The 12,926-nt window shown below is 45.0% G+C and overlaps 1 protein-coding gene across 1 annotated transcript in view; it reads right to left on the reverse strand.

Annotated features, from left to right (window-relative positions):
- LOC147716764 (myosin-6) overlaps positions 1-12,926 on the reverse strand; it is a 114,210-nt gene that overhangs the window by 64,573 nt on the left and 36,711 nt on the right. The window contains exon 11 of the mRNA XM_086923714.1: positions 1,853-1,991. Coding sequence (XP_086779840.1) covers positions 1,853-1,991 — 139 coding nt within the window. The remainder of the gene's footprint in view (positions 1-1,852; positions 1,992-12,926) is intronic.

Here is a 12,926-nt window from a genome sequence, read left to right on the forward strand (position 1 = left end):
CAACAATCTGCTTTTGCACTTAGAAAACAACTAGCTTCAGCGGTAATAACCTGTTGACTGTATCATTGCCTTTGGCCTTTTACAGCACTCCAATGCCTTCCAGGTAGGTTCATGCTATACATATACCACATACATACAACACTTTTTTGGAGGATAAATTGGCTCTCTGGAAGCAAGCATTAACCCCTTCGATGCTGATGACGAGCTCAGCTCGTCATCAGCCACGGGGGGCGTGTGCAGATGACGAGCTGAGCTCGTCATCTAACGCGGCTTTTAGAAAAAAGCTGCGTAGCGGAAAAATAACCGCCGCAGCGATGCTGATCAAAGCTGTTCTCTAGTACTATGCAACTCTGAGTGACCAGTTCAACCTGTGGTACATATGCACTCTGCTGTTCCAAGTGGCTATGGGGGAACAATAGGCTGCGAGCACTCATCAACTCTGGGATAGAATATATCTGCTGGTGTCTGGCTAGAGATGCTCAAATCTAGATTGGCTTTGTGAGTGTGGGAATCCAAACGGCCTTATATCATCAATAGTGTTATTTAATCTGGATGTGGAACTGCTCTACAAGCTACCTCTAGCAACGCTTGGTTGACTCAGAGCTTAACGAGTGATGTTGGGATGGGAATGTCGAGTAAGGTAGTGTTACCTGCACACACGTTTAGCACATAGAGTGGTGGCAGCAGCATACTGTGTTTGCAAATTATTATTTGTGTCCAGGTCTTTTTATCTGTGACACTGGAGTAGAGGCCTACTGGGACTCTGTTGTAAAGGTCAGCTTCTTTACGTGAATGCAGATCCTTACACTAACATTCCAAGTGCATGTTATGCATGTGCACTTATGTGCCCTGGGTGGTGTATACAGTGTGTGTATGAGTGGGCCTGAACAATGGATCCTGTGGTTTTATGCCTGGTCTGTTCCATATGCTTGTCATCCATGTGATGGTTCAATCATGGATAAGGTACAACCCGCAGAGCTTCAACAAGGCCAATAAAGATCTTCAGCTGCGTTTCACCGTTAACAAAGTGACCTTTACCGAAGAACATTATCCTGCCTTCTCTGTTGAAGTGTTGCACGTTTACACAGGAAGCTGAATTAAAGATCCTATGGATACACTTTAGCTCAACTATATGGATGTAAACAGGGATAGATGCAGAGGTCAGGGTCTCCTCCTATTATCTAAGATCGCATCCTTTCCTGGTTCACAACCACTTGTGTTTATTTGGGCTAAGTTTGAGTACGATAGGACCCTATATTAACTCCATGGCTGCTAAGGCAATTCCCCTCCTGTGCTGGGAAATTGCTATTTTCATTGTTTTATGACGAGCTGGGCTCGTCATCAGTGTATGAGGAGGCTACACCATGACGAGCCCAGCTCGTCATGAGTGTGGAAGGGGTTAAGTAATGCCTGATTTGTTAACTTATCACCAACAGTTCATTTAAATTCTAGTAGCCAGGATTGTGATAATATTTCTTAAAGGATGCATATAGGTCCTGTTCTTTGTAACTTTGTGTGTCTTTAGCACAATATATATGCACTTGCATTTGAAAATGGCTCTGCGAAACAAAGAAACTGTGATGGACCTTGGGAGATCAGGTTGATTTTCAGGGATACAGCATTTATGAAAGAAAAAGATCTCTAGAGGAGCAAACACCTGTGGGCCAAACATCTCTGAGGCACTCACTAGCAGACACAACAGCACCTGGGCACTAAGTGATGCTGTGGCACTAAGCAGCTCTAGGGGTCAGAGCAACTGCGACCAAGTGGGTCCAGGGAACAAAGTGCCTGACAAAAGAGCTCAGGGGGTGCAAAGTAGCTCTATGGATGGAGTCTCTTGGGAGGGATGTACCTTCAGTGCCGTCGGGCTCGGCCTGCTCCTCGCGCTGCTTCTGCTTGAAGCGCATGTTCCCATAGTGCATTATGGCTCCTGTCAACTTGTATATCCCACTCTTCTCCTCCGCTGTGAAACCCAGGACATCGAAGGCGCTCTGTCAGCAGAAAATCAGAAAAAGATGAGAAAGAGGCAGAGGGAGACAGGGATGGGAAAAAGAAAGAGGAAAGGGGTAGAGAGGAGAGAAAACGGCAGAGACAGAAGAATATGCCAAGGAAAGCATCAGGACAAGATAAAACGGACCGGAAAAGCTTTGAAGAGAGAATTGAAGGGGAAAGACAGAGATATAAGACAGAGGGTGGAGGGAGAAGGAGAAAGCGTTAGGCTAAGAGGAAAAGGATGGAGGGGTCAGGACCAAGACATGGGTGAAACCAAGATACAAATGAAGGAGAGCAAAAAAGCATAATAAAAGAAGTGTTTAATAGCTGTCAGTTCATCCATGGGCAAGGGAACGTTTTTTTATATCTAGCCTAAAAACAACTTATGCTGTCACTTACAGGCCTATTGTATCTAATAGTATAGTACAGGTAGACTGGGCTTTGGGTCAGCTCATTGGCCTTTTGTGTTCTTCCTCTAGCAGCCATTGGCTTGCAACATTGTTAATTGCATTTTAGGTGAGCCCACAGGCCATTGGCTCTCTCTCACCTCCTTCGGTCGGCTGTTTCTGTGCCCCTCGGCTTCCTATTGCTACTCCCAGCCTACGACAATAAACTCCCTTTTTGGAATGGTGCTGACTCTGCTTATGCAGACATGACTCAGCGGGGAGAAGTCACAAGATCGACCTATGGCAGGCCCAGAAGAGAGACAGTGGCTTCCAAAGTTTAATCCTGAAGGCAGGCATTTAACCTTGTAAATTCACCTAATGTTCAAACGGTCAGGCTTTGGAGTCCTATATGTTCCACTCCGCCTGAAACTTTTTTTCATGTCAATCTGTCCCAGTACCTCGGCGTTAGACGAAGCTATGGGATCATGCATACAGCTAGAGACATATTGGCGGGTTGGTCGAGCAGGGGAGGGGGGCGGCGGGCAGGATAGTAGAAGTGGAACTGTTGGAATGTTATCATTGATGAGAATCAATTACAGCTAGAACTGCATAATGCGACAGGCAGTCACACGGTGAGAGGAGATGTGAACAAGAGACCAAATGCCCAGATGGGTAGGACAGTCTGCAGGGTCATTAAGACGTTAAATGGCCGGGTAACAAATTGGATGTACAATGCTGATTAATAAATGCCAATAAAATATGTTTAAAAAAAGTTTTCATGCGACTTCTTGAATTATGCACAGTGCATTTAGTTGGAGCTATTTATCTAATTTGAAGTTTTCAGTGTTTCCTGACTTTTACTTTCTTTTGAACTTGTTCAACCTCCACTACTTTTCTGGAGCTGTTTTTGGAACATGGATAATTTAAAAGTCTTTAGTATTGGACGTTAACTAGACAGAAAACAATCAAGTGTAAAACTACAAATACATTTCTTTACCCTAAAGGACTCTTTAGAGGTCCAGGATTGTAACTAGTGAGGAAATATAAATTTTTGGTCAAAGTTATGTTCCCTATCGTGTACCCCACCGTCTCCATGTACGAGTTAAAGTGCATGTAACTTCCCTCCTGTGCCAGCTATGAAGACGCAAACACATTTGCGTCCAACGTTAACATGTCCTCTTTCAGACCCACCCTAAATGGGTTGGATAGCCCGTTCCTAAGTATGCTATGCCAACGTCTTTTTGTGGTGTACTCTACATGTTTTTCAGCTCTGGCAAAGTAGGCCCTAAATTTCTGCCATCGAGCTTTTCCTTCCTTCTGACTCTGAAGGCCTCAGCCAGGCTGCCCAGCCTGCCCCCGTACCCGTGAACTCTGCCTTACTTTCAGCGCGGCCCACCACGCTTAGCTCAGCCTGCTGCCTGCCAAGACTGACTACAACCTTCGGGTTATCTGTTCCGCTCCTCGAAGATACATTCCTGCCTACTAGTTTCAGTAAACATTCCCCAGCTGCAGAGCCGAAGGGCCGGCCTGTCTCCATGCAAGTAATTCATAGCCTCTGTTACCATGCTCCCGTGGAAGGCCCATGCCCCCACGCTTTTCATGCAGACACTCAGGCGCTTATACACGCACTCACAGTCAGTATAGAATAGCTTCTGCCCCAGAGACCTTTCCGCCCAGATAGCTCAGTTCCTAAAACATCAGATATCAGATATGATAGAAGCACAAGTTGATCTGACATGCCAGACTTCTGTCTCTTTCCGTCAGTGCAAATGTCAAGCCCCCTGCACCCTCCAGTTTCACGCCAATCACACGTCATGCAGCTGCGCGCGCATCCAAGTTTCCGATTTCTGCTGACATTGCAACATTTCTGTTTAGTGCCACCCACATGTGACACCTACCTGTGACGTTTTCAAGGCACACCTCCAGTTACGCCTAGTCCACGCCTTCTGATTACGTACTAATAGCACGTGGATGCTGTTATCTTGTCTACTCTCAGCTGTTACGCCTACTACATTGCTTCCTATGATGTAAATTAAGTATATAAGCTATGTACTGTCAATAAAACATTGCTCTATCCCTTCCTGAACCCTGTGTGGTTGCAGGAACATGATATCCTATTCCGGAATAATTCCTTTTAAGGAATAAAACCCCTAAGAACTCTAACACCACGGACTCTGTTTTCTTTCTTTCCGATTGAGTTATTATTGATTAAGTACTTACCTGCATAGAAATTAAGATAGTAAATTAAATATTTACGACATTTTGGCGCCCGAACAGGGACCCCTCCCCCACCTCACGCGCCGGATGGTGCGTTGCAAGCTCTGTCCCCTGCCATCAGTTAGAAGGAAACTACGCGTACCGGCAGGATTTCCTGTATCTCCCTCTGGCCCACGGAGGTGACGAAGATTGCGATCAGTACCCAGACGAGGCGGTGAGGAGTGCGGAGGATCCCGACCAGAGCCTAGCGGAAAGAAGCAAGGTCCGAGGTGTCAAGAGGCCCACCAGTTTTCCGAAGTATCCACGTGTCGAGTCGAGTCGAGTCCGGTCCAGTCCAGTCCAGTCGAGTTTTCCGAGGCCTTCTGTTTTCCGTGCTTCCCGGTGAGTACCATTACTGGGACGTATCTAGACGGGTTTGGGTACACAAGTCCGGTCTGCACTGTTTTAGGCAGTGTATCTGTACTGTTTAGCAGTACATCCGATGATTCAAGTTCTTGCACTGTTCTCAGCAGTGTATCTGTGCTGTTTAGCAGTACATCTGATATAGGGGGTAGTAATAAGTGTTCTTAAATGTTTTTCTTCATGTGATTAATGTTGTGGTATGAGTGTGACTGTTTTAATGTGCATTATTGTGTTCTTGTATAACTAGCTGTATCTAGTATTTAGTAGCAAGGATTGAGCGTTCAGTACTGAGTAAACAAGATGCCGTTTTTTAACAAGTTAAAGCAGATAGGAACTAGGAAAGGGATACTAGAGGAAGAGATTACTATCCCCCCCAGGGACACTCCTGGGAACTTTATGTACCACAAGCATGGCATAGATGCCATAGTGTATCTAGATTTATGGGCCGACTATACTAAACATCTAGACGAGAGACACAGATGGCCAGTTACTGGAACATGGGATGCCGAGTGCATCATGAAGGTAGAAGAAGCATTATGGAAAAAGAAAGCCAGACAATCTCAGAAAGACGCCATAGAGTTTTGGCGTAAGGAATCACGTAAGCGTGCTGAAAAAGAACTACGTAGAGAGGACAGACTTAAAGAATCAGAAAAAGCCCAAGAAAACGAATTAGTTACTGAGGGGATTCGAGTAAAAACAGAGCAAATAGACCGCGAAAGACACAATCTTGTAAATAGTATGTATCTTGTGGCCGAAGGTTCGCCTGAGGCCATTTCAGAAATACCGAAAAATCTGCCGCCACCATTGGTTCCAACTAAAGTAACTCACAAGACTACTAAAGACATATTCCTGAATTCCTATCTAGAGGATGTAGCTCCCGCTTACACCAATCTGCCTGTCCGCGCCCTGCCTAACGACAGGGACGGGGGTGGTAACCCGCCCCAAGATCAGATTCCGCCTGTTCCACCCCCTCTACCACCTCCCATACCTAAAGTTAATCTACCGAAGCCACGTTTACCTGACCCTACTAAAGGACAAATTCAAGTACAGATACAGACTCCACAGAGAGATAATGCTCAAGCATCCGCCTCAGGAGGTGCGATGGGGGGTCTCCAGACCCCGCCATCAACACGTAGGTTACAGCTCGGGGACTTGCAGAGTCCCTACACGTACAAATCACCCCGTCTCGATATATTCAAAGGACAACTTACAGTTTGCAGATATGATCCAGTACCCGGCAAAGACGATAGAATGATAATGGCATCACTACGGTTACGATCTGCTACTGATTTCCTGCTGATGTTTTCAGGAATGAAAGAGCACCTAGATAGAATATATCAGTTTATTCAGACTGGGAAAGACCCCGACAGTATTAAGGATGCCATGGAGCATCAGAAAGTTGACGTTCAAGGACAGATACTACGCTTTTTCATAAATTGCCTAATAAGAGAACGAGACAGGCCTGAGACAGATCAGGGTGAATTAGATGCACTCAACAGGTGGGGTCAAAATATATCTGAAGGAAAACACGATAAGGGGACTTGCATAGCCAGTATGTACAAGAAAATAAGAAAAGCAGTGATAGACGTACACAAAGAAGAGAAAGAAAAGGCTTCCTCCGAGGGGGAAGAAGAACCTGAAGAACCAGAAAAGACTACAGACACTATAGCATATGTAGGTAAGGGAACTTATCTTAGGAAAGGCATCCGTCCAGAAAGCAAGAGAGTTCTTTTCTCTGCCTTGACAAACCCGAATTCTGCTGAACATCAGTTCCAGGAGACTGATAAAAGGCTTCGAGAATGAATGGGGTACCATGTACTCAATTCTATGGATGAACAAGAACTAGCCCGGTCAGCCATACTATGGACTGAAAACCCGGATATATACAATGATGACACCGTAGCACAGACATTCCTGAACCTGTCCCCAGACGAGCAGAAATTAGCAGGTGTATATATGATTCAGCACCTCCTCACGAAATACAGAAATAAACATTCTGATCCAGGTCCCTTACACGAGATATTAGAAGAACTACTCATGGACAGATGGAGAGGTTTAAGTACCAAATTAATTCAAATAATTCTAGAACAACGCCATAGATATGGCACTCTCATAAGCTCCGAATATGTTCCCGCCCCGCCCCCAGAAAGGAAAATGTATCATATGGAACGTCGGCATGGCATTGAAAGTCAGAACCCCTTACGAGAAGTGCATCCAGTTATGGGTGAGGATCATCACTTGAAACGTGTGTATGTACACACGCCTCTGACTAAGTTAGAACTGTTAGAAATGAAGAAACTAGTCCCGTGCCATAATAAAGACCCTGCAGGTTTTCATAGAGAGCTTAAAGACATGTTACTGATGGGGGATTATACGTACGAAGATATCACGAAAATGTTAAAGGTACTGCTGCCCACGGGCATCTACGAGAAACTAAAAGAAAAAGAATGGGAGGTGGGAGAGAAAAAGATTGTATGGGCAGAAATAGAAGACGAAGAGAACAAACGTGTCCCAGGGGTAGGCCTTGGGGATAAAACTAAAGCATTACCAGGTCTGATAGTACAGGTTCTGCCAAGATTATTGACAACTAGAAAGGAAGACTGGGATGCAATATCAGCCTGTAAACAGAAACCTGACGAAGATACTAGTGACTTCTATTCAAGATTCGAGAAATGTTTCATTATTAATAGTGGTCTTAAACCAAGTAGCGAGTCGTACCCGCATTTTTTTGTATCAAAGTTAGTCGAGAATTCCCTGTTAGCAGTTAAAAACCGTGTATACAAGGTCGAGAGTACCTGGCAAGCCAATACGCCATCCCAGATGTTACAAATGTTACAATACCATCAGAACAGAATTAGAGAAGAGCAGGATCAGGAGCAGAAACGTATGAAAGACACGAAAATGAAAATGCTAGTAGCTCAGTCGGTCCCAACCGACGGCCACAGAAAAGGTACGACCCAGACCGGTCACACCGCAGCTCCCGTTAAAGGGACATGCAACTATTGCAAGCAGCCAGGTCACTACGTACATGAATGCCCAGTTCTGAAACATAACATAGCAACAGGTAAAACTAAAGAAAGACCGCATCCGCCTAGACAAGACCATAACCAGCATCAGTCTTCACAGAATATGCAGCCCATGCAGAATACACAGCCTACACATGCCTCATCATCTACAGCACAGACAGTAGCGGTATCACAGCCGCAGCCCATTGCCGCAACTCAGCAAGTTTCACAACAGATGTACCAGTATGCCCAGTCCGCTTACCCCGATTATCCACGATACACATGAAACAGCCTAGAGAGGGAGGGTGGCTTGCCTCTTATTGAGATTCCTGTAGATCAAGAGGGTCCTTATGTACATAGTCAAGTATTGGGAAAAGACAGAAAGTTTTTAATTGACACAGGGGCAAGTCGCACCACTATCAGTCATGATGAAGTTCCAGGGGCACCCCTCTCAGGCTCACAGAATGTTTCCCTTGGTTTTTCAGGACAGCCCATTGTAAATGAGGTATCAGAACCAGTTCCCCTGGCTGTGGGTCCATTATCACGTGTTACAGACCTGTTACTCACGAAATCATGTCCAGAAAATCTGTTAGGAATTAAAACATTGAAGGCTCTAGGAGCTATAATATGCTGTTCCCCGGAGGGAGTCAGACTCTTTCTGCGGGATTTCAAAGGTCATTATATGTTACGTGAGTTTGACGTCAGATTGAAAAATGTACCAGAACACCTGTGGGCAAAAGGCCCAACTGATGTAGGTTGTATGCACATTACCCCATACCGTGTTACACTCAAACAAGGTGTAGTTTTACCCAGAATCAGACAATACAAGTTACCACCCGATGCTGTAGTGGCTTTACTGGAAATCATTGAAGAGCTCATTACCCAGGGAGTGGTCGTAGAGACCGACTCCAATATCTGTAATTCACCCATCATTCCGATTCTTAAACGTACTGATCCCAATGCACCGCCAGTATATCGGCTGGTGATTGATTTAAGAGAACTGAATAAATGCATTATTCCACAGTACCCTGTGGTTCCCGACATCTCATCCTTATTGACTGCTATTGATTCAGAAGCAACGTTCTTTACTGTAATTGACCTCAAGAACGCCTTCTTCAGCATACCTATTGATCCAGAGAGCCAATATCTCTTCGGATTCAGTTTAAATGGACGCAGTTTCAAATTTTCACGCGCACCTCAAGGATTCACAGAAAGCCCCAGCATCTATAGCCAAGCACTGAAAAGACAACTTGATTGTATCACAATGCCAGTTAACACCGCTTTACTGCAATACGTCGATGATCTGCTGATCACCGCACGAAGTGAGCCCGAATGTGAACAAGCATCACTGACAGTTTTACATTTTCTGGCCGACAAGGGACACAAGGTGTCTCCTTCGAAGCTACAATTCTGTGTTCAGCAAGTTGTGTACCTGGGTCACTTGCTGTCCAAAGTGGGGAGACAGCTCACTCCCGATCACATTCAGTTAATTGCAAATATGCCACAACCCCAGACACAAAAGGAAGTGCGGGCCTTTATAGGCCTCACCTCGTACTGCAGACAATGGATTCCCCAGTATGCATTTCTAGCCAAACCACTCATTCAGTTAACAACACAGGAGGCAGCGACTTCGACTGTCCTTCCCTGGACTCAGGAACATACACAAGCCTTTGAGGAATTAAAGAAAGCATTATGTCAAGCACCAGTTCTAGCGACACCATGTTACAGCAAACCTTTTACACTTTTTGTTACAGAACGTGAGGGTACAGCATTGTCTGTTCTCACTCAAGACCAAGCAGGTTCATATAAGCCTTGCGCTTATTTTTCAAGTACATTGGATTCAGTAGCCCAGGCACTCCCTGCGTGCTTAAAGTCAGTAGCAGCAACAGCATTAGCAATCAGACAGAGCGATTCAATTGTTTTAGGACATCCATTAACAGTTCAAGTTCCACATTCTGTAGAGGTTCTTTTAAACAGAACCCAGACTCAACACTTAACCATAGCACGACTGACAGGTTATGAATTGACACTATTCCAGCCACACATAGAAATCAGACGCTGTAGCATCTTGAACCCCACAACATTGTTACCTGCAATTATGACAGATCCAACACCACACGATTGCATAGAGATCATTAATACAGTAACGAAACCTCGACGAGATCTAACAGATGTCCCACTGACAAATCCAGACCTGACACTTTATGTGGACGGTTCATGCATGAGAACAAGTACAGGAGAATTAGTGGCTGCATATGCAGTAACCACTGAAACTGAAGTTAAAGAAGCACACCGTATTGACATACTGTCTGCTCAAGCGGCGGAGCTCATCGCTCTGACCCGAGCTTGTATTCTAGCCAAGAACAGAAATGTTAACATATACACTGATTCCCGCTATGCGTTCGGAGTCGTACACGACTTCGGCATGTTATGGCAAGAAAGAGGTTTTCTGACCTCTCATGGTGCCAAGATCCAGCACGGTCCCCTCATTCAAGCACTATTAGAAGCAATACATTTGCCCTCGGGCATATCAGTCATGAAGTGTAAAGCACATACTAAAGTTACAGACTCTGTTTCCCAGGGTAACGACCTGGCAGACCAGACAGCAAAACATACAGCATTGACTCACACCCAGACTACTGATGTGACAAAGACAATAGTTCCAACTCAGTGTATGTCAGTCAGGGATCCCACCCTAGACGTAATCGATATTCAGACACATGCTACTCCAGATGAAATAAAGAAATGGACTGAACTAGGAGGGATCCAGACAGATCAAGGATGGGTCACAAAGGGAAAACCTACATAGTTCCTCCCCGACTCAATGGTTCAAATCATGATAAATACAGCACATAGTCCTGCACATCTAGGAGAAAAAGCTATGTTAGACAGTTTACAGAATCTCTGGTACAACAAACACTTACGAGCAGCAGCAAAACAGAAAGTGCGTACTTGCATGATCTGTTGTCAGTTCAATCCAGGTAAAAGCGTCCCTGTAGAGCAAGGTGGATTTCATCCTCCCGATCACCCTTTTGAAGTCCTCCAGATGGATTATATCCAGATGGACCGTTGTCGAGGATTCAAATATGTCCTCGTAGTTGTTTGTGCACTTTCTCGTTGGACCGAAGCTTACCCAGTCTCAGATTACACTGCCCCGACCACTGCCAAGCAGCTGGTTCGAGAATTCTTCCCACGATACGGCCTGCCTCGTGTCGTGTACTCAGATAACGGACAGCCGTTCTCATCCGAACTTATGAAGCATGTCTCCCTTTTGCTAGGATATCAGTGGAAATTCCATTGTGTCCGACATCCCGAAGCCGCAGGTCTTGTAGAGAGGCATAACCAGACACTCAAGATACGCCTTGCCAAAATATGCCAGGAGAAAGGGGTCGACTGGATAGTCGCCCTGCCCGTTGCACTGTTCTATATGAGAATGGTTGCACATTCGAGATCAGGACTATCCCCGTACGAAGTGGTCTTTGGCAGACCACCGAATATGTGGGGGACGCCCATTCCTAAGAAAATTACCGATGTTGATTGTAATATGTTGACAGATTACCTTGCCTCCTTGATGTCTGCACTCCAATCATGTCGTTCACAGGTTGCCGCAGCTTTTCCTGACAACACTGATGTAAAGCCACATGATGTCCGTCCTGGCGACATAGTCCTAGTGAGGAACTTTGACAGGAAAAGCCCGCTGGAGCCCCGCTGGAAAGCACCGAAGACCGTCCTTCTTACCACGAGGACCGCAGTGAAGTTGGAGGGCAGAAAGGGGTGGGTCCACACGAGTCATATTAAATTATGTAATGGACTGAAACCAGACCCTGACTCGCCCACCCCCACCAAAGACTGTATTAAACCTAGTGACTGTAAATTACCTGAACGAGAAAGAACTCCCCAAGAGGAGTACCGACTCAAGCTTCGATCTAGCAAGTCAGACAGTTTAATTGTTTAAGTCCTCCCCTAGGTGAATCGGTTAAATAGTTTCTGACATGTATCCCCTAGATCGAGATAGAGAGAGAGAGAGACAATTCAAGAAACGTACATACTGCAAATCACTGCGTAGTCACTGTATAGTGACATTATTAATTATGTTTTTTCTAAGTATTCTGATAATTGTTGCAAGTGTACTTCTTCCAATCTATTGCCCTATTTTTAAGCATGAACAATCTGCTTACAATATTTCTGCTGAACATTCTTTTAGCGAGTTACCTCCACATGAACTTTCTTACAGACTTGCGCTGCGCAACAACACATTCATTAGTATGTTACATCACTCTCATCAGACTAATAACGCTACAAACTGCTGGATATGTGGCCGACTCCCTCCCTACCAGAATTACAAGGGAGCTCTGCCCCTCTTTCCGTACCCATTCACTCATAACGGCTCCTGTGGTGCATGGTTCAAAATCATTAATTCCTTAGATCCTGATATTGCTGTTCTTGACGGGAGCTGGGTTTGGGGAAACCTGAACTTAGTCCTGCTCAATGTCTGTTACCCTGATAAGGAGGGACTCCCCATTAGAATAGGAACTGATCTAGAAAACGAAGTATATGGATTAAGAAATTACACAATTAACTTTATGATTCTTACTATTGAATCCGAAACTGCACCAGCTCTGCCCGCTATGTCAGTATTACCAGTCACTGGTGAATTATGTGTCAGAAAGAAAGGTTCAGTACACTTAGGTCATAGTAAATGTACTACTGTGGTCGAATTCAGTGATCATGGTAAATCGTCCTTTAAAGCTACCCTTCATTCTTATTTTGTTTGTGGTTATACCGCATACATACGTTTGCCTCCAGATTGGGATGGTACCTGTTATATTGCATTCCTTCTGCCACCTGTTTTCCTAGCCCCTCCTGATTACCACAGAAACCCAAATCTAGTAAAGAATAGACTCCGAAGAGATCTCCCGCTTGT

Source organism: Lissotriton vulgaris, chromosome 5 (assembly GCF_964263255.1).
Source record: "Lissotriton vulgaris chromosome 5, aLisVul1.2, whole genome shotgun sequence".
NCBI classification, from domain to species: Eukaryota; Metazoa; Chordata; class Amphibia; order Caudata; family Salamandridae; genus Lissotriton; species Lissotriton vulgaris.